This window comes from Merops nubicus, unplaced genomic scaffold, assembly GCF_000691845.1.
Source record: "Merops nubicus isolate BGI_N331 unplaced genomic scaffold, ASM69184v1 scaffold10705, whole genome shotgun sequence".
Taxonomy (NCBI): domain Eukaryota; kingdom Metazoa; phylum Chordata; class Aves; order Coraciiformes; family Meropidae; genus Merops; species Merops nubicus.
Genome location: NW_008611609.1, coordinates 27,092 through 53,079, shown reverse-complemented (window position 1 = coordinate 53,079; position 25,988 = coordinate 27,092). Strand labels below are relative to the sequence as shown.

The window sequence follows — 25,988 nt, the reverse complement described above, 5'->3', positions numbered from 1 at the left end:
ACAGGTTCCTTTTATAAAGTTCTCGTTCATATTTTTTTAGAAAAAGAAATTTGCCTAGGAGTGCTAGTCTGTCACAAAGGCTGTATAAATGGTGGATCCTTGTTGTTTCACTGTATTTAAGATACAACTCTCAGAACATTTTATTTTGTACTAGGCTGCTTTTACCATTCACTGACAAACATGTTCAAAATATTTTCTGTGATCTATTTAAATATATTCTGAGATTTATCATAAGCTTGTTCTTATGTAATACTCCCCACCCTACTAGTTTCTCTTCCGCAGCCGCCTTTCTTAAGCTGAAGTTCTGTAGAAACATCAAAAATCTACAAAAAGTAGTAAATGTCAGATGCATAGCCAACTCTTAAGTCTGCTCTTAAAAGAGGCTACACAGGTTCCTAGGCCTCAACTTCCTGCAAAAGGCAAGTGAATAAAGGCAGCAGTTGATGTGTAGTGTATGATTTTTCTTTAAGGTTAGCATGTGAGCAGCAACTAGCTTGGGTTTAAACTGAAACTGGATTTTATTGTTTATATTGGCTTATATTGGAAAACTGGCATGAAGGTTGAGGTTGTGAGAGTGATCCCTTAAACTTATTCATGGCTGGTTATTGTCACATGTCCTTATGAGAGTGTGTTTTCTGGAGCTGGTCCCTTTGCTCTTCTGTTCCAATTGATTCCTCTACAATATGCACCTTTAAAGGACGGTTATTGCCGAGTGTCCTTTTCCCACACAAGTAAACCAGGCTCTTCTGAAGTAGCCTTTCTATGAACCTTTACTACCTCTTAACTCCTTTCTTGAAACACAGTTCTCTTCCAGTTTCATCCTGCTTTTGCTTTATTCTGTCTCCTTTTACGGCTGTATTGTGTTGGTGACTGCAGTCACTTGTTTTTCTTGTCCTGCTCTGACCCTTCCAACAGATGTGATTTGATAGTGTGACCATGTGCTTTTCTATAAATGTGCCTATGAGATCATTTCAATCAACTTCTTGAATATTCCAGCCTTCCATTATGTGGCTGATGCCACTCAGCTTTAACTGGTGGAGTGCCTTAGCATAATGTACTCTTTTAGGCTTTTTTTCTTTCCTTTTAGCCAGTCTTCAGATGCATTGTCTGTAGATGGCCATCTTCGTGCAGTAGTTTTGTACATTGATTAGGTCTCCCTTCTGTATGACATTGTGGTATTGCTGCAATATGCCTGGCAAAACTAGTGTAGGATGTTTTAGCTGGTCACTGAGGTAGGTAGCCAGAGTTGAGAGCAGGTTTGTGCCACACTTGAGGTAAACATGACAGTGGTGTTAAGTACATGATACTAGAAGAGCTATAGTTCTAAAACTATCTCATCATGATGACCACAGGATAGACATTGACGGTATTAAGAAACAGTCTCCTCTGGACTTGCCTATGCTACAAAGTTGTTTTTTCTAGATAATTGAGGTTCAATGCTTAGTTTATTTTTATGTAGGCAGCTCAAGTTTGTTGCTATTAGGGTTTTTAATACAGACTATATCTTGAATTTTTATGCCAAGCACTATGTCATAGTGTGGTTTTGAAGAACTAACACTCTTCCTTTTGGGCTAAAGCATGACTTCCAAGATTAGTTGTGTCATGATGTTGTCATGGGCCCCCTTAGACTAAAGTCTGCTTGTTTTAGGGGCCTTGGACTATCTTGCTTATGGAAAAGTGTTTTAATCTGCTTTGGTTATGTCAACAAGGGTAAGCAGAATATGTTAAGAGTTGTGATTGCTGTGCTGAGTGGGCTGTTTGAACCCTTCAGCTCTAAGGGGCTGAAGGTAAGCTGGGGCTGAATCAGTTTTTCTCTGGAACTGTATTCTGCCTTAGGTCTGTTTGCTTGGACCACAGAAATGGGCACGGGCAAGAAAACCAAACTAGTACTAGTAATTCAAATACAGTTTAGAGGCTTTTTAAAACTTTTTCAAGTCTCCACCCAAGAAACTTCCTGTGAGATCAGTACACACTGAAAGAAGACAGCGAGGTTCTAGGTTTCAGCTGGATTAATGCAGGAGAGTAGTCTTCTGTGAGGTTTTTGATGTTCAGAAAGACTTTGAATTCAGTGTGGTATATAAACATACTAGAAAAAATAACTTGCTTCAAACTTTCATCTGTAAGACTACTTTTGGTATAAATGACTGCTGTGGATTTTTGGTGAAAGAATAAAATTGGCATACCACAAATGCAGCTGCAGTCCTGATGTGAAATGAGTTCTGGTTGCTAAAAGTGCAAGAGTGAAGACTTGTGTACATGCATTGAGGCGAGTTTCCATTTTAAGATGAGAATTGTGTAAGGCTGCAGAAGGCAAGGGGAATCTTTTCAGTGTTTTAGAAGGGTTATCTAGAAGTAGACAGTATCAAGAAAGTCTCTAAAGTTTAGGGGACCTTTTTTTTTTTTTTTTTTTTTGTGCAGTGTGAAGGACAGCCAATGGTAGTGTGTAGTCCGTAGGTTAGGATTTTGAGTATTTCTGGAATCCATGTGGGGATTTCACAGAAATCAAGTGGACAGATGAATTAAGTTCTTGCTGTGCATTTTGAAGCAAAGGATTAAATAATTTTTTTTAAGGTTTTTATGGCAGAAGTGAATATGGTCATTTCCAGACAAGTCTGTATAAAAGAAATTAGATGAAATTTCTTTCAAATCTTGCTAGTCTCTTGTCTGTTATCTATTATAACATTAAATTAGTATTTAAGATTTTGGAGTTGTCCACCTTTCTTTGCAAGCAGAGGCTAAAGAAATGAGATTTAACATGCTTTTCTTTAGGTCCTGGAATGTTTGGGGTTTTTTTAGTTCTTGAATATTTCTCTGATCTTATTCCATTGTATGTATGTAGCACAAGATGCTGGTTTCAGATTTGCTCTTCAGAGATCAAGATTTATCAGTTCAGGATGAAACATACTGCTTTTATTTGGGCTACACAGGATGAAGTTAGGACTCATGTTGTTTTGGTATCAGGAGGTGTCGCAGCTCTTTTCTAGGTGACTAGCTGTTGTCATGGTTATAGTTTCTCTGCACTGTTCCCTTCGGAGATCACACCATAGATTTTTGAGGTTGCTTTGCCACGTGAACACATCTGCTACATTGTGTATTTCACTTTCAGGGAAAGACTTTGATCAAGCATTGCCTGTCTAGTTAAAATATGCAATTAAATACTTCAAGTAAATATTTGCATTAACTAGCAAATAAGATGGTACCTTGCAGATTAGATCTGTTGTAATAATGAAGTGATGGGGAACAAAATGCAGCTTCTGAACAGGAATTCTTAATTCTGAAATGCAGTAGAACATAGTGTGAGATGAAATATAGTTACCAGTACAAGTCATGAACAGGATAAGTAGTAGATATATCTTTCTGTTTTAAGTTTAGCTTTGCTAAGTCAAAAGATGTAGCTTGCTGACAGTGTGTTTCTGATAAACCTGTAATGACTGGGACTGGTACTTCGACTTCTAATAGTAATACTGCAAAAATGTGAAGAGCTTGTCTTAGCCCAGGCTTTTTGGAGTCTTAGCTGCAGCACCCTGAAGGAAACGTAAGGCTAGGTAGCTTCCATTAGTGGTTTTTTTTAAGTTGCAATATTGGTATGACACACTTCATCCACCCAGCAGCTTTTTTTAAGAATCTTGAATTTGCAGTAATTTTTTTTTAAAAAAAAAAGTTCATTCAGTGTTCTTTGGGATGATTATTCTATCCATCTGGATGTTTACTGGTAGTGCGTCTAACTGCCTTCAGTTAGCTTTGGCAAAACAGCAAAGACATCTTCAGTTCTTAAGATGGAACTGCTTCTACTTGCTGCACCTGCACAGGAGGCAGCCAGCACTGGGGTTCTGTGTGCTGGTAGTTTCATTGTTAGTGTGGCAAGCTTGTAAACATTGAGCACATACCTTAATTACTAGAGTACTCAAATCATGGAAAACCATGATAAACTGATCTATACTAAAATGTCATTTCAGTGAATATTTTGTTAAATGTAACTGAAACTTCTTAGCACTTATCTTCTTCCAGTGAACTCTTTTCTTTTTGATCCAAAATACTTTCTTCTGGGCAATCTAAAGAAGGGATAATAGGGAAAGCAAAAATGCAGAATACTTTAGAAACTGGGAAAGGGGACAGGATCAATTTATTTCACTTCTTTGCAGCTCCTTGAACAAATGTCTTCCTCTGCCCTAGGACCATTACTTCCAGCTGCGTGAAAACCAGTAAACTCCTATGAACTGAACTGGTATTTAGCTGAATTTTGCTTAATTAATGCAAGGTATACAGGACAATTTGACAAAGGATATCTTTAGACTGTCAAACACCTTTCCCCTGTAGTAGGGAACACCCTCTGGGTTTAATTTGGAAATAGCACTAAGATTATTTCACATGAAGTATGCTGGAGTATCACCAAGGGAAACTTGGTCTTTAAAAAAGTCTTCCCCTAATAATACCATCAGTTTGACAAGTCATGATTTTAAGTGGACAAGTTGTAGCAAGGCCCCACACATGTACAGATTAGTTGAGGCTTGCCAATGTAGTCCAGTTACCAAGTGAGGAGGGGTGTGAATTTTGAAGTGATTTGTTGTACAATGACTATTGTACAACAGCTGAATGCTGACTCTTCTCTTAGTGCCATTTTTCATTCTTCCTCTGTAGGAGGACAACAGCTTCTTCTGTGCTCTAGCACTTCACTGAAGTTACTGCTGTCTGCTGTGGGTTGTGGGTGTGAGTCTTCTCCTTCCACCTTGTCCTTACCCAGGAAGGATGTATGTAGCAGGAGACTCCAATACCACACTTACTAGTATTTTTTTCTAGTTTCCAACCTGCTAAAGAAACTTGTCTTGCCCCAGCCTAATGCAAATAATAAAACTAGAAGGCATATAGCTTACATGGTCCCTTTTTTCATGCAAGAGGTAGACTCATTTGTCACAACTGAGAAGTTCCATATATGATTGCTCAGGCCACCAAATACACATCTTATGAACACACAACTTAATAGAGCCTTTAAGACCAAGGGCCAGGCAGTTTAAGCCCTTCAAAGATACCAACCTTCTGGGAGAGGGTTTTGCAGATTCTAGGTATTCTTCAGGCTAGGTTGTTGATAATGTATGAAACAGCTTTTTTTTTTTTTTTTTTTTTTTCTCTAGTTATATTTTAACTACCTCAACTTTCAGTTCTGCTTTATGCTGATCAGTATGCACTTTGGCAGTCTAGCTGTAGATTATTGCATGTTAACAGTAAGAAGCAGAAGAACTTTGGGCTCTTTGCTGTATTTTGCCAAGAATATGGTGACATAAGTTGTTTAGCAGGACTAGAATTCTCCTGAACATCAGCTAATGTTGGGCAACTGGATTTCAGCCAGTGTTCAAACTTGTCCTTTTTAAAAAATATAAATCATAAGGGTATTTAGATCGAAATAGGTTAAAAACAGTTGATACCAAGTAGGGTTAAGATGTACAGGTAGTATGAGATATCTTAAATAAGATCTTAAAATGCATATGGCAGGTGCCTTGTGGCTTAACTGTCATGTCCTATTTTGTAGAGCTTCAAGGTTTAATTGTAACTGCTGTAGTGTATCCTTAGTGGCAGAAATTGGGTGTGCTTGAAGCATAGTTAACAGAGCTTCACTGGAAATTCTTCATTAGTGCACAATAATACAGAGCCTGAGACTCTTAATGTGTTCTAAATCTTTAAAATGTAAAGTTAGTGTGTGTTTATTCCTTCCTTTCAGCTTTTAATTAGTTTACTTTTGCATAATAGCTAAGTAGGTTTTTTTTTTGAGGATGTTATTCACTGTACTTGTTTTAAGGATACTTAACTGAATCAGTATAGGGACTACAAGATTTCAAAGTGCTCTAAGTGCTCCATGCATAGTGGGCATTTTGTTAAGCATTTAAAAATATTATTTGGATAAAATAGTCAACGTAACTGTGTTACTGCAGAACCAGAAATTACTTTTAAGTTGAATTTCCAAGGTTTGTCAATATTGCATGTCCCAGAGCAAAAACCTTGCCTTTTTAATTCTGTAAAGCTCTTGTAGTTGGCACAGGAAGGTGTTTTTCAGGGCATGCAAGCATGCAGTTGAGTTGGTAAATGGCTCTTAAGCTTGTTAAATTTAAGTACTCTGTACTTGTGTTATGTGTTAAGTCAGGTGAGTAGGGGTGGATTAATGGGATTTAATGATACCGAAATACTTAACTTGGCAGAGCAGCCTGTTTAACTTCTAGATTCACCTCAAATGTGTAAGTAAAGAATATATACACTCTGTGGTGAAAAATACTGTCTTTGGCTATTCATATTCTAAAACACCTGAATTCCTGTGCTGTCCCCTTTCCTAGGGACAGGACACATTTCCTGGAGAGTTCAAATAACTGTGTGAGGGAATAAGAATTTTTTGTTCTTTCTGTTACTGAGCCCAAGCTGCTTTAACTGCAGAAAGCATAGACCTCAGGTAGTTCAGTAGTGATTAATGATCTTAAGTAGCTCGAGTTCATTGAAAAGAAATTAATTCATCCCTGTCTTTTGAGGAGGTATTAAATCCTTCATTGGGACACAAAGTATTTTGTTGCTGCTTTATCCCTGGGGTTGGAAGGGAAAAGGTTTCAAGTTCATGTTAGGTTAACTTTTCACTCTGGTGTTTGAGCTCTGTAGGAGGCAACCACTCCCTGAAAGAGTGGACAGCAGAAAGAACTCGGTTGTTTTAAGATGAATTAATTCCTCAATTCAACAGGGCACCTGGATGTGAAGTGTAATGTTTTTGCTGTATCTTGTAGCGATACAATCCGATTCAAACCCAATTTGTTTAAACTTTAGGGTATGTTCAGTAAGAATGTCATACTCTTGACCATTTAAGGGGGGGTAGGAGGAATCCTTATGTGATGCACACTTGCAATACCTGAAGTATGCATCCACTTCTCAAATCCTAACTACTGAAGGCTTTGAATCATGCTGTTATCTTGAGTAATATATATTACAAACCTGTTCAGATGGTCTCCAGTGGACATAAGCCAGCATGTTCTTGAAAATACAGCAACTGTAGAAAATGGTGAACTACTGGAAATGGCCATAGAAGTTTGTGTACATGTCATGTTCCTAGCAGAAGCATTTTATCAAGGTTGAGACCACTTCAAAGTAGAAGCTAACACTGAACAAGTTACTGTAAGTGACTTTGTAGGCTAGCACTGATATATTTATTCTAACTAGCTTTAAGAGACAGTGACTAGTCTGTGGCTGTTTAAAGAACACACAATTTTTTTTCCCCCCCCATATATAAATATAAAAATAGTTTTCTGTACCTTTCCCCTGTGCTCTGCTTTTGGGGGCCTTGACATGGAAGCGTGTTGCTGAAAGGTTATCATCATGAGGACTGAAGTAACACTGTTCAAAATGCTCAGAAATGGTAACAAACTTAGGAAGCTAAAACATACTTGTGTTGTATGACTTCAGAAAGTGTCATACTCTTGGTTAAAACTACCTTGATGCTTTTGGAGCATTATTTTTAATGATTGAAGATAAACTTGAGACTTCCCTTACAGATTATTAGTACTTAACTAGGATACATTGCAAATCTTTTTTTTTTTTTCCTGATTTTTTGCCAATATGTGACATGATACACCTAGAACCTGTGCTACTCTAACACAGGCTTGCTATGTCAGAGTATTGGCTGAGAAAGGGTTTGTTAAGAGTTGCAGATCACAACTGCACAGCGCTCTCCCAGACACTGGGATGGAGGGCAGAAATGACTGTGTGGATTAGGATATAAATGGAGTTTGTACAGAGTCTTCTGACTTGCCACATTTCCCTTCACTGGCATCCAGCCATCTCTCAAATGGGCATGGGCTTGAGAGTTAAGCACAAAGTCCTTTCTTTGTGATCAGTGATTTTTAAGGACAGATAACTGTTGGCTTTCCATGGCCATCTGGTGTGTAAGGGAAGGGTGGATGGGCAGATCCTAACAAGCTTTATCCTGGCTCTTTTTGCCATCTTCTCTAGTTTCTTTCTGAGACTGTAATTCATGTGTCCCTCTAGTCCTGTCTTAATGCATAACCATACTAAGTAAGCATATGTGCTAGCTAATAAGGTGTAAACTTTGTAAAAGGAGTAAGGTAGGTTACACCCTGTAAATATGTGTAAAACATGCATGATTATATTACGACTGATACGGAGCACAAACAAGTGAACATCCTTGCCCATGTGAAAGTTGGATGCTTTGGTACAATTCTTACAACAAGCTGCATTTTGAAGACTTCCAGATTCTCCAATTACATTTCTGGTTAATCACCAGTATTAATTGGTTCTCATGTTGTAATGTATTTGTAGGTTATGCAGCAGCCTTAGGGAAGTGAACTAGATGTTGCAAGCTAAGTTTTTACTCTTAAACACACTTGGCAATAGCTCTTAAATTTACTGTGACAGTTACTGTATATGTTGGCTTTTGTCCATGTGCTTTATATGGCCACTGAAAGTACTGCAGACTTTGATTCTCTCCTTTGAACAGTTTTTATTGACCTGCTCTCAGCTGAGGCAGGCTATCCTTTGAAATGTGTCCTGTGGAAGTAGCACAGCCCTGGAGCTTTTCCCCGTGAGAGGGACAGGCTGCTCAGCACATCAGTTGGTCGCAGCCACTGAGCGTTGTCTGGCAGATGGGGCACAGCGGTTGCTGCTGGGGCAGATGGAGGTGGTTCTCACCAGGAGCAGGCTTCAGCATCCTGGCCCCGGTCCTGGGAATGGCCTGACCCTGGATCACACTGCCAAGTAGCCCTTCCATCTACCTGGCAGTTTGTTACAAGTGCTGTGCCCTGTTTTCTCCACTGAAAGAAAGTGGTCAAGTGGAAGGAAGCATCCTAAGGGCTGCTGGTTGGACAGCACTCTTATCTTCTGTTTCTTTCACATTCTAAAATTATTGTCACATAATGCCAGTGCCAAGGGACTGTTACATTAATCAATAATAGGTTGCTTTAAAGTTTCAAAGTCCTTTGAACTCTCTGTTGGAACCCCTTATAATGGCTGTGTATTTGTTTGTGCATTTGTAGAATTTAATTTTGACCTATGTGCTACATGCTGGGATTTATTCTTGGGGTTTTTTTGCTGTATGTCTTCTACTTCCCAGGAATGCTTGGCTGGTGCTGCAAGCCCTAGTAAAGCAGCCTGCAGTCCCTTACTACTGCTGCCCTTTGCAAAGAGTAAGAACTCCATTAGCTCGTATTCTGGATGAGTTTTCTGCCTTGCTCCAAAGTAAAACTTATTAATCTGACACAATTAACAGTAAGACTTTCAAGTGTTTGTGCTACTATTTTAGGTAAAAAGGAAACTTTTGTGAGGCTAAGACGAATCTGTTGCTACGATTAAGTGCGTTTCTGAGAACTTTAATCAGTATTCAAGTACTCAAAGCCTTGCTTCCCTTGGATCTCAAGAAACCAGCAACCCCTTCAACTCTGTCCCTCTTGTCATGCTGCAGAGGCCACCAGTGTCATGTCCCACACTGAAAGCAGAATATAAATTTAAGCTTGAAGAAGTAATTTGAGGCTTGGAGGAGCTTTTGACTGGGTGGCAGCTGCAGCTTGAAACACCTCATCTCACAGACACAAAGTGCCTGCAGCAGCAGCTTGTGATTCGTGTCTCCCCCTTTAACAGCAGCCTAGCTTGGCAGAATGTACTTGTGACAAAATATCTGTGGGTTTAATGAGGGTGAAACTTGGCAACTGTCACCCAGAAAACCACTGCCAGGAGTGTGAACACTTTTCAGATGGCTTAATGCAGTTAATGATCGGTTGTTTCTTTCCAGATAGTAATCTTATTTGTGTGAAACACATTGCTCCTTGCTTTAAAAAAATCTGCTCAGTCTTGTAACTGAAGACAACATATACTCTAGCCTCAGCCCGAGACTTTTCTTAGTCAGCAATTTTGATTTCCAAAACATGATTGGGAGGACTGATGTACAATAAATATTCAGCAATATGATTACTTGTGCTTTGGTTTAGGCTCTTTGGATTCTTTTACATGGGCAAAGAAGAGGGAATTGGGTAGAAGTATGCTCTTGCCTAAGAAAGGGAACAAAACTGGAAAAACAGATGGTGCTAAAAATAGTTTTTTACTAAGGTCTAAATATGGCTCTATGATTTTTTTTCCTTATAAATAATGCAGCTATAAATCCTGCTAGGTATCAATAAGTATTGAATTAGCTCCAAACTGCTGAGCGTTACAGAACCTTTTGGCAGATTTCCAAGCTTGGTGTTGCCCTTCATTCATAGGATCAACATTTAATTCCTTAATAGGAGAAACCTGAAGAATTCATCCTCTTTGAATGGAAACATCTATGCAGGGAGCTTGAATGAGTGGCTGCAGGCGAAGGCATCCCATTGCAGTGGAAGGGGAGCCGTGCTTGATGAGTTCCTGCTAGGTTGAAGCCAGGATGAATCTCCTCCTTTCTTTTCCGCAATGCATGAACAATCAAAGGCTCCTTTTTTATCTATTGTTGCCATGGAGGGCATCCATTTAAAGTTCAGATTCCAGCAGGCTTGGGAAGAAGGAAAGGAGCTGGGAGTAGGCTGGGCTGGGAGATGATAGGCAAGCATCAAAAGTGAGCTGAAGACAAGCCGGCACTTTGTCCTGTTGACAGGACAGACCAGGCTGGGGGTACTTGTTTCTGAATGGATGCCTGGAAGTTTTTTGGCCTAGTGAATGAAAGGCTGCTGAAGTAGCAGGCGCAGAGAGCATCTGGTGTTGTGCTTTCTTTGCATCAGCAGAGTGGGTCACAATGTGAAATTAGGCCCAAAATGGCATGTGATGAAGTGAGCCCTTGTGCTGGAGGTTCCCTGGGCTCTGACAGCGAGGGAGGACAAGCCACGAGGCTGGGGAGGGAAAGGAAATCTCATTAGGGACAGAGGCTCTTCCCTTCTTTTGTCAGCGGTGTTATGTAACAAATGCTTTGCAACTAGATGGAGCTTCTCAAAGCTGTTCAGCACAGCATTGCTCTGTCATACCTGGAACTAACTTTGTATGTTCATGGTGTTTTTCTGTAAGCAATGTGCTAATAAGAGGAGGAGGCAGTTTAATACCTGCTGCAGATTTGCTTTTCCTTTCTGGCAAGTTCCTGTATGTACAAGTAAGTATTCATTTTTGAAAGAGCTAATGAGTACCAGACCAGCTGCATCTGACATTATGAGAAAAGGGGCCATCTATTAGCTCACAAGCCAGGGCTCGGCCAGCTGTGGACATTTGCTTTTTTAATTATTACTTAGCCTGTCATAAAATTGGATTATGCAAAAATTATTGGTGATGTTGGTTGGAATACAATGCAATATTGGGTTAAGAGCTATGGTTCAGTGTTCTGTACAGGGCACTGACATTTAATGTGCCTAAGCTACACCAGAGGATTTAGAGAGAGGTGAGAGCACTTTCTCAGGTTTTACCATCTGGGTTTGGGCAGGTGGCAGGGGATTAGGTTTTTTCCTTGCTTTAAATTGCAAGAGATGGTGGCAGCAGATGAGTTGAGTAGTGCTTAATCATTGATATGGGAATTTTTTTCACAGATCTCTTGCCAAAATAATGAAGTCACATTTATTTTTGTCCCATTTATTTTTTTTTTTTCAAAAAAGTTATTTAGTTATACCTCTTTGAGTTTCACATGGGGTAATCTTGGGAAAGTGGGTTCTCTTAATATTCATGGTTCTTCTAGTAACATGGTAATCAAATTAATAGGCCAGTGCATCCTTATAGGACCAGACTGGAAGAACTTTTTTCATTCTGAAACTAGGCTTTGGTCTTCCTTACTCTGAATACTACCTGTTGTGAAACTCCCCTTGGGTTTTGACAGTTGCTTTCTGACTTGATGCGTCATCTTCTGAAAGAGACCAAAACTGAATTAATTCACCTGAGATTTTTCTCTACAGAGAGGTTTATTAAAATCACTTTGGAAAGTCTTAAGTTTAACTGTCACTTTGTCTTTTACTCTTGCACTGTGTAGATCAGTTCCTGCTGCATGTATATACTGGTACAGAGGTGTGATAAAAGCAAAACAGATGTCTCAAGCATGTGAAAATGAACTGATTGGAATTCATCTGCATCAATTAGTGATGTCAATTTGTTCTTCCATTAGGATGGGAAATACTGACTCGTTTACATCCTCTTTTTCAAGTATATACAAACTGAAGAGATGTTTACATGGTTTCTTTTTAAGTTGCTGTTACATGCAACTTGTAATGGGATACAGTTATAAGCAAATGCTTTCTGCATAAAGTGATATAGGAGGTGATAGTTCAGTGTTAAAAGTTAGCTGCAGATGATCAAACAGTTGATCTGTCCCTATACGTGAAAATACTCAGTTCTTTATGTGCTGCTGCTGACACGTGCTTCTGCCATTGAGCTTAATTATTACCAGAAATTGAATTTTAAATAAATGAGGCTTCTGAGGAGTTTCCTGATTTCAGTTTTCATTATAGTAATAACCATCTGACTAAAACTTAAAAGGCTTTTATGGTGTTCTGGGAAGCTTGCGAGCTGTAGTAGTATAAACAAATTTCAGTCTTTAAAATGAAGTGTGTGTAATACTTGAATCTGTTGTTTTCTGAATGTTACAGCTTTTTCATGTAAACTCTGACTTTTTTTATATTACAAAACAGAAAAACTGCAGTTGGCCATACAGTGAGAAGGTTGAGCTCAATTTTAGCATTATCAAAATGCTTTAGCACTCTGAATGTTGACTCTTACACAGAAGCTGTGTATAGTTTGCTTCTCTTCTGATGCATTTTAAAAACTGTTGGTTTTCAGTGCAGCTGAAAGATAAGGACCACATATGTGGTTTCCTGACTTAACTTTTTAAAAAAAAAAAAAAATGTTGAGCATCAACTGCTGACATGTTGTCAGCTTTGGTATTTGAACCAATAAACTTGTCCAAATTGTATTTATCAAACAGAAGTTTTAGCACAAGTTGTCTCAGTATTACAAAAACATAGAAGGCTTGCCACTGAAGAGTGCTCTTGAGCCACAGTTTCAGAAATGTTCAAAATGGTCCACATTCAGTTATTAAGCTAGAAAAATGCAGTACATATATTGGAGATTGAAGGTGAACAGTGCTAATTCACTTCTTTCTAAACAAATGTGTTCAATTTAACTTGTTTCTGGAAATAATTAGTGGCAAGAGTCCATTTACAGTTTGAATTAATGCTGCTACAAGAATTTATTGTTGAATTCTTGGATTTGCATGGAGTTGAGCAAAAGATTGGTAACAGCACTTGTGTGCATGTGTTGTGTACACCCACGCGTGCCTATGTGCACTTGTATAACAAGATCTTAAGGTTTTGTGTTAGACAAGTGTTTTCTGTAGTGGAAAACTGGTCCAAAGAAGGGGAAACTGTTCCCAAGCTGAAGTTGTGTTTCCCTTTTTCTCCCATCCCCCTTCCCTGGCAGAAGTGAACTTTATGGCCCAATTACAGAATCCCTTAAAATGCTAGTTATGATGAGTGCCAGCATAACCCAATAATATAGGTGAGGCTGACATCTGTCAGTAACTAATGAGGGCAGCCTCAGAATCAGGATTTGGAGTTTGTGTCTCTAATTTCTTATAAATCTGACCCATCATATCAACTTAATATTTAACTCGAGGATAAAAAAATTGTGTGCTAGAGTTTTAAGAGAAGTTGGTACATGGGTATGCTCTGCAAAAATCAGTGCGTATGTGACTCAGTTATGAAAGTAATTGTTTGCAGTCGTGAAGGAATAAGACCTTGGCTAAACTGCTCAGGAATAGAAGTTCTCTATAAAAATAGATGACACATAAATGGCAGGAAATTAAGCCAGTATGGTCATGTTTTGAAGCCATAAGGGTCAAATCCTGTCCTGTGTTACTCTGGTGCATAATCAGTCAACTTAAACCCTGTTACTTGAGAACAGAGTTTGGCATGGTAAAGTGAACTTCCAAATGTGACTGATTATTAGGAATTTTGTGGAAGCACAGCTACAACTTTTTCTCTTCTTGTTTGAATTCATTTAGTTGGAAATCTAGTAGCCTAGTAAAACTCCTGAGTCTGGAGGTAACTTTTTTATTTATGTTGTTTTAGAGCTGACTGTAGTATACAAGTCTGTGAATGCCTCTGTTAGAGACTTTGGCTCCCCAGAGTGGTCTTTGCTCTTGGATCCTGAATGCTGAACACTGAGAGATGATTCTGCAAGCAATCCTGTTCTTGTTATGCAGATTTCTTGTACTGCTCCTTTTGAGCAGCTGTGAAGTGTGTTAGTATATGTCTATGTGAAGGGATGTGTGTGTCGCTCATGTTAATGTGAGCGTGCTTCCTTATTTCCCAGTTTAAAATGCAGAAAACTAGACGCATCTTTCTAAAATCTATGAGTTAGGCATTATTTAAAATAAGCCTCTATAAAATAATTTCTTCATATTATTAATGGAGATAGTAACTTGGACTTTTAAGTTGTTTCTTGTTTCCAGAGCCTGTTTTTCTTTTCTGAAAAGAAAGGTAAAAGTTTTTGACTTGGGAGAAGATGGAACAAGTCTGGCAAAACATCAATCATTTCTGCTGGGGGAGAGCACGTGCTTGCACTGTTTCCCTCTTTGCCCTTCTACTACAAAACCAGATGTGTTCATCGTCCTTGTATGAACACGGAGTGCATCTGTTTCCTCATCACACCATCACTTGTTAGTGCAGTTGGCTGATGAGAGGCTTCAGTGTGGCAAATTCACAAGCACAGTAAAAGCCCAATTCCACGTTGTCCACCTCTTCAGTTTACCAATAAGGTGGATAAATCCACTCTCCATGTTAGGGATGTGCTTAGGGACAAGTGGGGAGGGGGGAAATAACTGCATGAAGGTGTTCAAAGAGAGTTGTTTCTTTTAAAGCAGAGCAATTGTTTTAGGTCCTGCAAGAGACCCCAGACTTCAGCTGCTGCCTAAGCAAGGACAGAGCTAGAACCCATCTTCCTGGACACTCTTCCTGCTGTTTCAGTGCCTCTTGAGTCTTTTTTCTGTGGTGCTTCTTTCACTTTGAGGACACCTCTGTTCTAATGCATCAGTGCATTTCAGACAAACACTGCTGCTCTATCTAGTAGCTGTCTTGTTTGGCTTCATCTTTTTTCTCCCTGGCCAGTGTCTTGTCCTGTATTATTCAGCTGAACAAAGAAATGTCATTATGTTCTGCTTTGTTTGACACTGTATTGATTATCATCAGCCAGTTCAGAACAGTTACCTCTGCTGTGTGAGCTTCTTCTGTTTCAGTTAATGGAATAATTCATAGCATCTGTAGGTTTTCAGCTTGCTGGACTGGTATTAAGAGCAGTTGAAACTTTTCTGACTTAATCACATGCAGGTGAAATAGGTAGGCCTGTTTGTAATTCCACACTCTTATAATAAAAGCTTTCATGATTTATACTTACAGGAAAGGTAAAAGGTTGCAGTTCACAAATCCACTGAATTAGAAAATGTGAGATGCCAATGTATCAATTAAAATTCCATATTGTAGACTTTTAAAGATGCAGTTTAATGCTGGCCTGGGTTTTATACTAGGGGAGAATGCTACATATGTTCACCCCCTTCATGTTAATATTGGTGTTGAATCATATTCTTGACTGTATTATATGAAGTACTGGATTAACTTGCTTAGCTTCCAGTTTGTCTTTAAAACTGAAGTTAACCCCTGTGATGAATAGTTCTGGACTTGCAGAAACTAGTACTAAACACCAGCAACTTGAATTTCCTGCGGTAAACTGCCCCTATTTCACCAAAATTTAATTTAGAAACGAATAAATAAAAAATGGCAGTAGTGTTTCATCTGCTCAGTGTTTTTTGTTTAGGTTTAGAGGAACACCTTTAGACTGACAACCTTTTCTTTAATCTGCTTAATTTCCTTAGTTTCTTCTGTTACTTAATGTTGGAACTAAATTGAGCACATGTGCACACTAAGCACTTGAGGGGGTGAGCTAATAGATCTGAGAAGGCCTGTGGGATTTCTCCTCAGTTGTTTGGATGATCTTTGCAAACCACTACAAGGAAAAAGAGTGGGGAGGATATTTAGTTTGAGTGTGGAGTTCAATTTCATATGTGGAGTGACTATCATGAATAGTTTCTAGTGTCTGAATTTGGGGCAAAGGGGAAGCAGGTTTTCAGGTTAAATCTGTGCTGGTTGTAACCCTGCTGTGTTTGGGATCTGCCAGGCCAGTGACTTTACCTGTGGCTGGTTGGAATTTGGTGCGAGAGCAGGGATTTTAAGTGGGCCCTACAAAGTTTCCTAGCTAAATGAGGGAGTATGCTGCTGTGCAGGTGTAAAGACTGCAGTGGTGCTCAGGCAGAGGACTGGACCCCTGATCAGCCCCAGTCCTGTTTTCATTTGTAGACTTTACCTGTTCCACTGGTTTCTGTCAATTATCTCATGTGACAAACAGTCTTGTATTCTTGCATATGATTCTATACTTAGACAAAGTCAGCATTTCATTTAAGCCTATTTCATTAAGCCGTAGTATTTTTTTTCCACCTAATAGCACTAAATAAAAAGCCAAATTAAATCACAAGTTCTTAGAGCGCATAAATAAACCTTGTAAGGATACCATGGCACAAATTAGAATATAAGGATAAAAATCTAGGCCAATAAATAGATCAACTTTTATGGTAGACTACACCAGAAAGCTGCATGCTTAAATCTAGAACAGTCTGGCTAGTGGAAGATGAAAGCCTGTTACTTCATGATGCTGTTTAGCATCTGATAAGAAATGAGTGGATGTCAGTTTACTTCTCTTCCTGGGCACCTACATCTAAAAAATTAAAATAACCTTTGAAGATACAGCAGAGACAAAGCACTGAACAACTTTCATTTCAAGTCATAGCCATATATATAGCTGTGTGCCAGCTTGTATTGATTTTTAACTAGGTCTTTGGGTTTGCAAATAGGATTTACCTTATTTGACTACAAGAACTGCAGCAGTAACTTCATATCTGATGCAAGGAATGTTTTTTTTATAGTTAAGATCTAATTACATGGCAAAGTGGTAGAGGTTGTTGGCTATTTCTTATTCATATACAATATTCTGTGGTTTTTTTTCTGCTTCCTAGTTATGAAGAAATAAGCTTGGCATTTTTTAATATCAAAATACACATCAAATTTCTGAGAAAATAAGAGATAACTGCAGAGCTACAAGAAGTGAACAGCATATTTGATTCCCATAGTGAATTTCATCAGAGGTTTGATTTTGCCCATGAAGGTGTCAGGAATCTTCTTGGGATTTGATTCTGTTTCCACAAAATACAAAAATAGAAACATTTTTGTTAACTACTTGTTTTGTAGCTTGATGCAAGAAAACAAACAAAAAAACCTTCTCTTTTGGTTTATCTCAAATGCATAGTTTAAAAATCTGTGGTGTTTTTTGACCTGAAGTATTTTTGTAGATGCCTGAATTAAATAACTTAATTTACTTCTACACCTGTGCTTTCTCATTTGGGCAGGGAGAAAATCTTTTCCAGTTAATGTTGTTTTTTAAAATTTTAGAGTGTGTAAGCAAGCCTCAAGCATATAACGTTATGAAGAATACTGTATTGTTTCCCTCCTGTCAGCACTACTTCATACCCATGGAACAGTATTTCTTCTCAGCTGTAAGCTTCTTAAAGCTAAGGTTATCTGAACACTGGAGAGTTCACAAAATGTTCAAGTGCTATGCAGGACAGAAGAGTCACAGCCAAACATCAAGAGCTTTACTCCACAGAAAGGTTAAGGGTTTGTTACAGAAACAGCATTTTTCTTACTATTTTTCACTCCCTGCATGGAAGGAGATGCAAGGATTAGGACCATGATGGAAGCTTTCAGCATGATTCAGTGAGCTGCTTAGGAACAGTTTTTTGTGACAATTTGATTTATAATTTAAAGTCCTTCCTTCAGTCTCCCTCTTAGCTTCATTAAATGAAGTCTCTTCAATGTAATGAGTTGGTACCATGTTTGGACTTCATTGTTGCTGAGGCTAAATGGTGACTTCTTTGGGGGGCAGGTAGGTTAGTGTCTGAGAGATGAACATATGCTGTATGTGATCTAAAACTTCACTGTGGTATGAGCTGCCATCAATAAAAGCACTTGGTTTTCAGCCCATCTGACTATAATCTATAGGAAGCACAAATCCAGGAAGTGAAATAAGGTCTCGTGAAGACGAAGGGAAATGCAGCCCATCTAACTTGCTCCTTCCTCATCTCTGTCAACTGGCAAGATACACAGAAGCAACAGAAAGAGCCGTGTGTTACTTCATGCTTGGGCTGCCTCTTCAGTGTTTTGTGCTTGGATTAGTTCCTGATATTCCAGGAAATTCCAGGATCTCTTCATGATGATGACCAGTGCATCACCCACATCTTTCATATCCCTGGTAGAGAACTTAACAGTCAAGAAAACCTATGTGCTGGTGTCTCTTAAAGGAGCTTCTCTTGTGTTGTGCAGCCGTAGGCAAAAGTCTCAGGATGAGACAAAGCGAGCCAAATAACTAGTCCAATTAGCCTGAATTCCCTCTCTTCCTAAGCCTATGGCTTCAGGGAGCAGCCCATCCTGTTGTGGTGGCTAGTGCTGAGAAGCAGTAGGATGGGCTCAGGGCTTCTGGTGGTTTCAGGCTTCCCCTGCTCCTTGCTTTGTGCCAGCTGCTGCAGCTGCATCTCTTCAGAGCAGCTGTATCTTCCACCCCCATTCAGAGCCGAGTGGGAAAGGAGTGGACTTGGTCTGCGATGGGGGCATGGGGAAGAAGCATGAGAACTGCTGCTCCCATTATACACTAAGTTTTCATGCACATAAATGACTTATTTTTCCCTTGACTACTGTAGCAAATGCTCTAGTTTTGTTAGTAAAACAAAAACAACCTCTTTATTGCTTTTTATATTTGGAAAGTGATGTATTACAGGTTTCTAAACTAGAGGTTTAGTAAAGAGTACAGACATTAGCTTCCTTTCAGGCTACTCTGGGCCTTTCTTGTTTGCTTTGTATGGCAGGGGTCTAGAGAGATTTCTTTTATTTCCTTCCTCACCATTGTTTTCAGTACAAAGTTGGGGGTTTTTTTCTTAATATTCAGACATTTTATCGCCTCACTTCTTTTAAAACACTGAGTTTCTTTTTTTCTTTTTTTTTTTTCCCATCACACAAAAGAATACTTTTAGCTGATTGAGTTCTATCCATTGCCAACTGTGGACTCTTTTGTCTTGTTAGTCCAGCATCCTTTATAAAACAAGGACCATTGAGCAAGTACTCGCGGGCTCCCCACTGAGCACAATTGTGCTTGAAAGGTGTGGTACTGTACCAGTGTAACATGTAAAGCTGCCGTTCAGAGAGCTTTCAGTGCATTGCAATTTCTACCTTTTGCTTTGTGAAAGAAGTGGGATTGTGCTGCGAGATAATAAATCCACCTATTTTTAGTTCCGTGCGGTTGTGACAAGTGGGTGAACAAAGAACCAGTTGAATGCCCTGGCTGTTGTGTGGAAGCTGGCTAAAAGTTCCCATTCAAGTGTTTTCAGCAGAGTACAGCTAACGGGGAATTTTCCATTTATGTACACAAACCTTCTAGAAAGACAGCTGTGTGGCTGGATTAATTTCTAGCAGTAAATTGAATAAAAGATATTTTGAAGGGGGACTCAAGAATTCCTTTTTAAAAGCAGAACTTTGAAAGCTTTCCTTTACTTGATCCCTTTCCTTCCCAGGGCCTACTGTAAGATTTAAAGAACTGAAAAATATTGTCCCTGATATGGAGATATGCAACAGGAAATGTGTTATAAGCAATGAGAGAGAATTAAAATATCCTTTAGCACTTCCTATTTCACAACTATGCTGTTCTGATTTCAGGTAAATACAAAATTCACACCTCTTGGTCACAAAAAGGAGCTCAAATGTTTGTACTTGAATAAGCTGTGAATTATATAGAAATGTTTTGAAAATGGGAATTATTTTAGACCAAAACTGCTTTCACAGGGGAGTGAAATTCGGAAATAAAGGGGTTTGATTATGCAACACTATCAGTTTTGCTGATGCTAGTTGTGCAAATTGGAGGTAGGGTTTTAAACATAGCTAACAAGGACTTCGAATTCCTCCTGGCAGAACTGTGGTCAACAATTTATTTTTTTTTTTTCTGAAATGTGTATGCAGGTCTTGGAGTTGCATAAATCAACTCCTAAATGAGGTCTTCTGTCCAAGCAAACTCGGTTATCCCTTACAGATCCTTCTGGCCCGAAGCCTATTGCTTGTTAACTGATCATCTAATCTATATTATGAGGTGTGGAAGTTCTTTGAGCAAGAGAAGAGCTGTGTGCAGTGGTGTATGATGGTGAACCACTGTCCTGTACCAGGACTGCTGTGCACTCCTCAGCCCACTTGGCTTCAGTTTTGATTGAACTTCAAAACTCAAGTGTTTTGCTTTTTACCTTCACCTCAAACTTTCTGTGTAGGTTTGATGTAGGGTAGTCCAAGAACTGTATGAACTTGCAGAGTGACAGTGGCCTTGTCTGCAAAATGTTCTATGTGTAGCATTGACCCTAAGGGGTCAGGCAAATCACTTACCTCAGTGAGGCTTCCTCATTCTCCTCTCCTTCATCTAGGCAAGGCTGACTCATTCAGATTCCTTCTGAATTTGTGAAGTTTTGTTTAAAAAAAAAAAAAAAAAACCAAAAACAAAAACACAAACCAACCACCACACAAAACAAACCACCCAGAGATACTGGTAAGCTGCTCATGTGGTTGCTGACGTGCATTGTTGAAACAGAAAAATTCTCCAGTGCTCTGGAAGAGCATCTGGAATATAGCACACTAGGAATGTTGCAATGTTCCCATTTCATCCGGATATATCAACAAATATAAAATACTTCAAAAATGACAAACTGGGGGAGGAAGCTGCAAATGGGTGTGAAAGTTGGTTTTGTTCCCTGTGGATGTACTTGTAATAAAATGATTACCATGCATATGAGAGACTGGAATCACTTTTAACCAGTAAGCTATTGAAAGCTTGTACAACTTTATTCTCCTGGCTCTTACCACCTCTGAGAGGAGTCCTGACTATTTCAGCCTCCTCTCAATGTGTGCTTGTATGAGAAACTTCCAAGTTCTGCCTTAGGAAAATCTTTTAAGTTCTGCTGTCTGTGTGGTTCTGCTTTTTCTTAAATGCTGATTCTGGATTCTAGGCAAGGATCCCTTACTGTTACGTGAGGAGTTTAGGTGTTTTATGCTTTTATCTGAGGGGCAGAGGTAGCACATCTAATAAGGTTTTCTTTTCTTTTTCCTGTGTTTAGAGAAAGGTGAGTTTAGTATACTTTAAATCGTGGGTTTAATCTAGTGTTTTTAACTAGTGTCTTTAATATACTTTTCGTTGCAACAGAATTGCTTACAGTCCTGATCACTTGTTCAAATGGTACCCAAATGTAAGACAAACTAAGGTGACTCTGGGGGAAGACACTTCCAGTAGAAGCTTGGTTCTGTTTTGGGGTTACCCAGATGTACCAGTTACCTTGTAGACTCTCTCTGAGGTGGTGCTTGAGGGCTCGTTGTCTGCATGCTTGGGAAGGCTGAGAAATGAACTGTTGCTGGGGCTGCAGTGCAGCTGTTTGACCTAAACACTGACATTACCTAATGCTGAGCTCTGGATTTGCCAGGGAGCTCATACATCAAACTGGGCGTCTGTAGTTACTCCTTTAGTTGACTAAAGTTTGGGGTTTGTATCTTAGTGCATAAAAAGGGAGACTGGTAGTATTTCTCACTGATGGGAATAGGCAAAACCAGATTGTATAGTATTTAAATGCTGTTCTTCCTTTTTCTTAACATTCCTCGTTGTTTCTGGGAATACTTTAAACATGTGGCACTCTGATTTTTGATTACATACTCTCAGTCCATTCAAGAATTTAAGGAATTTATTCTGCTCCTGCTGCACAGTCATGGTTAATATCTATTTTTTCTTAATTGCAGACTTTAAAAAATTCCAAAAGTCTTTGCTCCCTTGACTATGAAGATGATGACGATGACACACAAATGAAGACAATTGTGTCATCCCCATGTGACTCAAATGATCTTATGAACATCATCACCCCTGGTTCCAGTCCGATGAAAGAACAGCTGGATGAAGTAAGGCATCGTGGGTCATGCCAAGGTAGCTTCAAAACAAGGGATTATAAGAAAGCAGCTGCAGTCTGTGAAAGCGATGAGGACACGAGTGATTGTGAGAGCACCGAAGAAGGCATCTTTCCTCTAGACTGTGGGGACTTGGACCTAGAGCAGATTGAAAACAACTGAGACTCAAAGTTGTGTGCTAGAATCAGAGTTATTCTAAATTAAAACGATAGAGGATTACCTTTGCCATACATAATCCATGTCCCTGAATCTCTGTATTGCCTATCTTGGGCCTGTGTTAGAAGAAATGTTTCAGGTGGGGAAAAACGTGAACCATTGTTACCTGTTTAGTCTATTGATCAATATGTGGATGACAACAAAGTAGGAGGTTAAATGTTATTTTGAACATTAAGGAATAATTTTGATTAAAAATTTCCTAACAGATATTTTGCATTTTTATGGCTTTTACAGTTCTGGAGAAAAAAAGCATCTCTATTTTGAAATGAATTTTCAGAAGGGCATTCTATAAAACTAAATCTGTCTACAGTGATTCTGGTGCGGGTATATGTTGCTTTTGTTAAAGAGCTTAATGTGAAAAGTGAATTGCATAATGAAATTGGTAATAAACCTTCAGACAGAACTCTTAAATATCTGGTTGACAACTGGTCCAAAATACTTAACTGCCATCTTCGACAGCGTCTGGTCAAAAACGCCATCACAACATGTACAAATGTTCTTTTCATACATTCAGGACTTTTTGATCAAAATATGGTAGTGACCTTAAAGGTTAACATTTTCCATTATTTTACTACTTGAATTGTTTTCTAGCCTGAAGCAATGCTAATTTAGGTGGGATAAAACTGCGAGTAGCTGCCCACCTACTTGGTCATTATGTTTTCTGTGGTTCAAAAGAATGTACAAGAGCACTTGAACTTTTAGACAGGGACTTTGTAATGATCAATTCCCCAGGAGGTGATCCCTTCAGCAATACTAGAAGGAAAATAGTCCTTGAATTAAATAAAATGACATTTTGCTTTGCACTTGGTGTCTGTTTATGAATGTTACTAGGCAGATTCTATAATATGGTGCCTATGTGCAAAATTGGGTGGAAGGGGAGGGCAGATTTCTGGTCATCTGAAAAGTGACATCAGGTTAGTCTGGAGAGCTGGTGAATTCCTTGTGCTGGATCTCAAAAGTGTCTGTGATGATGTGCAATGTGATCATCTCAAGTGTAATACTGTATGCATTGCAGGCTCTTGCAACAGTTATTTTGCTAGTTTGGCTACAACAGGGGTTTTCCTGAGCAAGGGGGAAATCAATCTTGAAATGGTTTTCAATTGGCTAGAAATGGGGAAGTTTAGATTATGGCATTTCAGTTCATCGTGTCAGTCTGCTTAAATAAGCTAACTCCCTCTAACTGGTGCCATAAAACCAAAATACAGGGACATCTTTTAAGTCAGCTGATGGAATATGGTTAAAATAAGAAATTAATATCTTGAGGCATGTAAGAAGAGCTGTGGCAAGGTAGGATACAGGCTCCAGCCTTGTGATTAGGGTCAACCTTTGATCATAAGGAGAACTGGCCTTTAATTACTGAGCCAGCTTACATAACTTAGCATTATACCAAATTTTTGTGTAGCCAGTATGAAGCTCTAAAGCTTTTTCTTGCTTTTATGACTCCTACTGCATGTACAATAAGTGGCAATGATCTGTGATATGGATACTGGTGTAAGTACATAGTAAGGGGCAAGAACACCGAAAAGACTTGTTGGGTTCTTGGTATGTTAATGTATATTGGGTGGGAGAAAGTGAAGCTGTTCATTCTCCTTTTTCTTGATGAGTAAATAAAGGAGCTGCGGTTGGAACAAAGACTTCAGTTCCCTCAGAAGCTCCTGGTAACAATGTGCATCCCACCCCACAGATACTTGCTGTGGTGTGGCACAGGGCTTGCAGGAGCATGTCCAATGGGCAATGAAGCTGGTGATGGGTCTAGAGTGCAAGTCTTGTGAGGAGCGGCTGAGGGACCTGGGGTTGTTTAGCCTAGAGAAAAGGAGGCTCAGGGGAGACCTTATCACTGTACAACTACCTGAAAGGAGGTTGTAGCAAGGTTTGAGGTCAGTTTGTTCTCCCAAGTAACAAGTGATAGGACAAGAGGAAACAGCCTCAAGTTACACCAGGGGTGGTTTAGGTTGGACATTGGGAGAAATTACTTCATAGAAGGAGTTGTAAAGCACTGGGAAAGGCTGCCCAGGGAAGTGATGGAGTCACTGTTCCTGGAGGTATTTGAAAGATGTGTAGATGATGTGCTGAGGGACATGGTTTAGTGGTGACTTGGCAGTGGTGTGTTAACAGGTTGGATCTGATGATTTTAAGTCTCTTCCAACCAGAAAGATTGTATGATTCTATAGAGATGGTGGCATGCATGTGCACAAAGCTATTTTGAAATTATCTTACACAACTGAGGAACACTAGTCTTGCTGTTTCCTCAAGAAGTAGCGAGTGAGGTGCCTTTGCGGGTAGATGGGAAATGCCTATAGTGCAGTGAGAAGTCATCCTGGGTAGTGGCATAACCCAGCTCCCTCCTGCACTGCAATTACTAGTTGCAGAACTACACTACTCTGTGTATTCTTCTTAATTGAGCAATAGTGGTAAGTAAAATTGAATCAGCTTTAGTGCAGGATTGTAGCAAAGGCCAATAGTACAACTGGGATCACTTATAAGCTAATTTACCTATTTGAAAGCACTCTAGTTAAAAGTGTAATGGCATGGAACAAGAAAGCTAATGTGGCAATCCATTTGACTCTTCCTTCCCCAAGGAGGAGAAACTCCTAGAAGTAGTAAAAAGGAAGAAAATACCTCAGAGGATGTGAATAAAAGGAGGAATGTGCTTTGCCAAGAAAAAAAGAATAACAAGAACTGAAGCTATTAATAAGATGGTGATAGAGTAGAAGACCAGATAATATTTATTAGAGCTCTGAAATATGGTCTGGTTCTGATCTCAGTGAATTAAATTCTCTTGCCTCAAGGGCAGGGTTCTCCAGTTGCCTTCCATCAGTATGTTGCTTTCAGTCAATACCAAGCCCCGTTCCTACCTGCACACTGAAGGCAGGAAGGAGTTTCCCAAGTGAAGGTGCAGCTATATTTGCTCATGGTGACAGAGGACTCAGCCTCCTGGTAAGCCAGCTGTTAAAACTCTAAATAGCCCTTTTGTGGAAACAAACGGAAAGGAGCGGTTTTAGATACTGAAGAACAAGTTTTATGAAAGTAGAAGTAGTAATTATCTAGTTTAGGCTCTTATTAGTGGGTGACAGGAAAATAAGTAGTTGAACAGCTGTGCAGTAGCACTGGCAGATGAAGAAATCTGCTGGAAGGAATCTGTGCACTTTGTCTACAGATGCTAATGTAATCCCCCCCTGAGAACCGAGAGTAAAAGGAATTACTGCTTAAAACTTAGCTCAGATGGGGCAGGCTTTGGCTTTGCATACCACACCAAATCTGAAGTCCTACTCCAAAAGAAGCTCACAGATGATGAATTTGGCACCCTTGCACTCGGGCATAGAATAAAATCTGTAGCAAGTGTTGAGCAAATAGGGAAGGCGGTTTGGAAAAAGGGAAGGGATGGTTTCAGAGATTGAGTTGTGTTGGGAAGCGGGCTGAGCTGGGCTGTAAGCAGCTCTGCTCTGGGAGGGGTTTCCTTCCGTCTCACACCCGTTGGCAGAACGGAAGACTCTATTGCACGGGCAGCCAGAGGTGCTTTAGGTCACTTAGCCTTCATTTTAATTAGCAACCTGGATAACAAAGTAGTGTGCACGTTAAATCTGCAGTCAACAGGAAGCTGGACAGATGCGGAAGATAAGATAGCATTAGAATTCAAAATAGTCTTGGCAACTTGTAGAAATGCTTGTGACAGGGAGGAGGTGGTGGGGAAAGACAAGATCCTTCTCAGCAAAGCACTAAGTTTAG

General features: G+C 39.4%; 1 protein-coding gene across 2 annotated transcripts in view; it reads left to right on the top strand.

The window, feature by feature from the left end:
* Positions 1-23,065, top strand: part of FAM53B (family with sequence similarity 53, member B) — a 48,243-nt gene extending 25,178 nt beyond the window's left edge. For both annotated transcript variants that reach the window (XM_008941270.1, XM_008941269.1), the window contains exon 4: positions 21,885-23,065. In XM_008941270.1, coding sequence (XP_008939518.1) covers positions 21,885-22,208 — 324 coding nt within the window. In that variant the 3' untranslated portion in view covers positions 22,209-23,065. The remainder of the gene's footprint in view (positions 1-21,884) is intronic.
* The last annotated feature ends 2,923 nt before the right edge of the window (positions 23,066-25,988 follow it).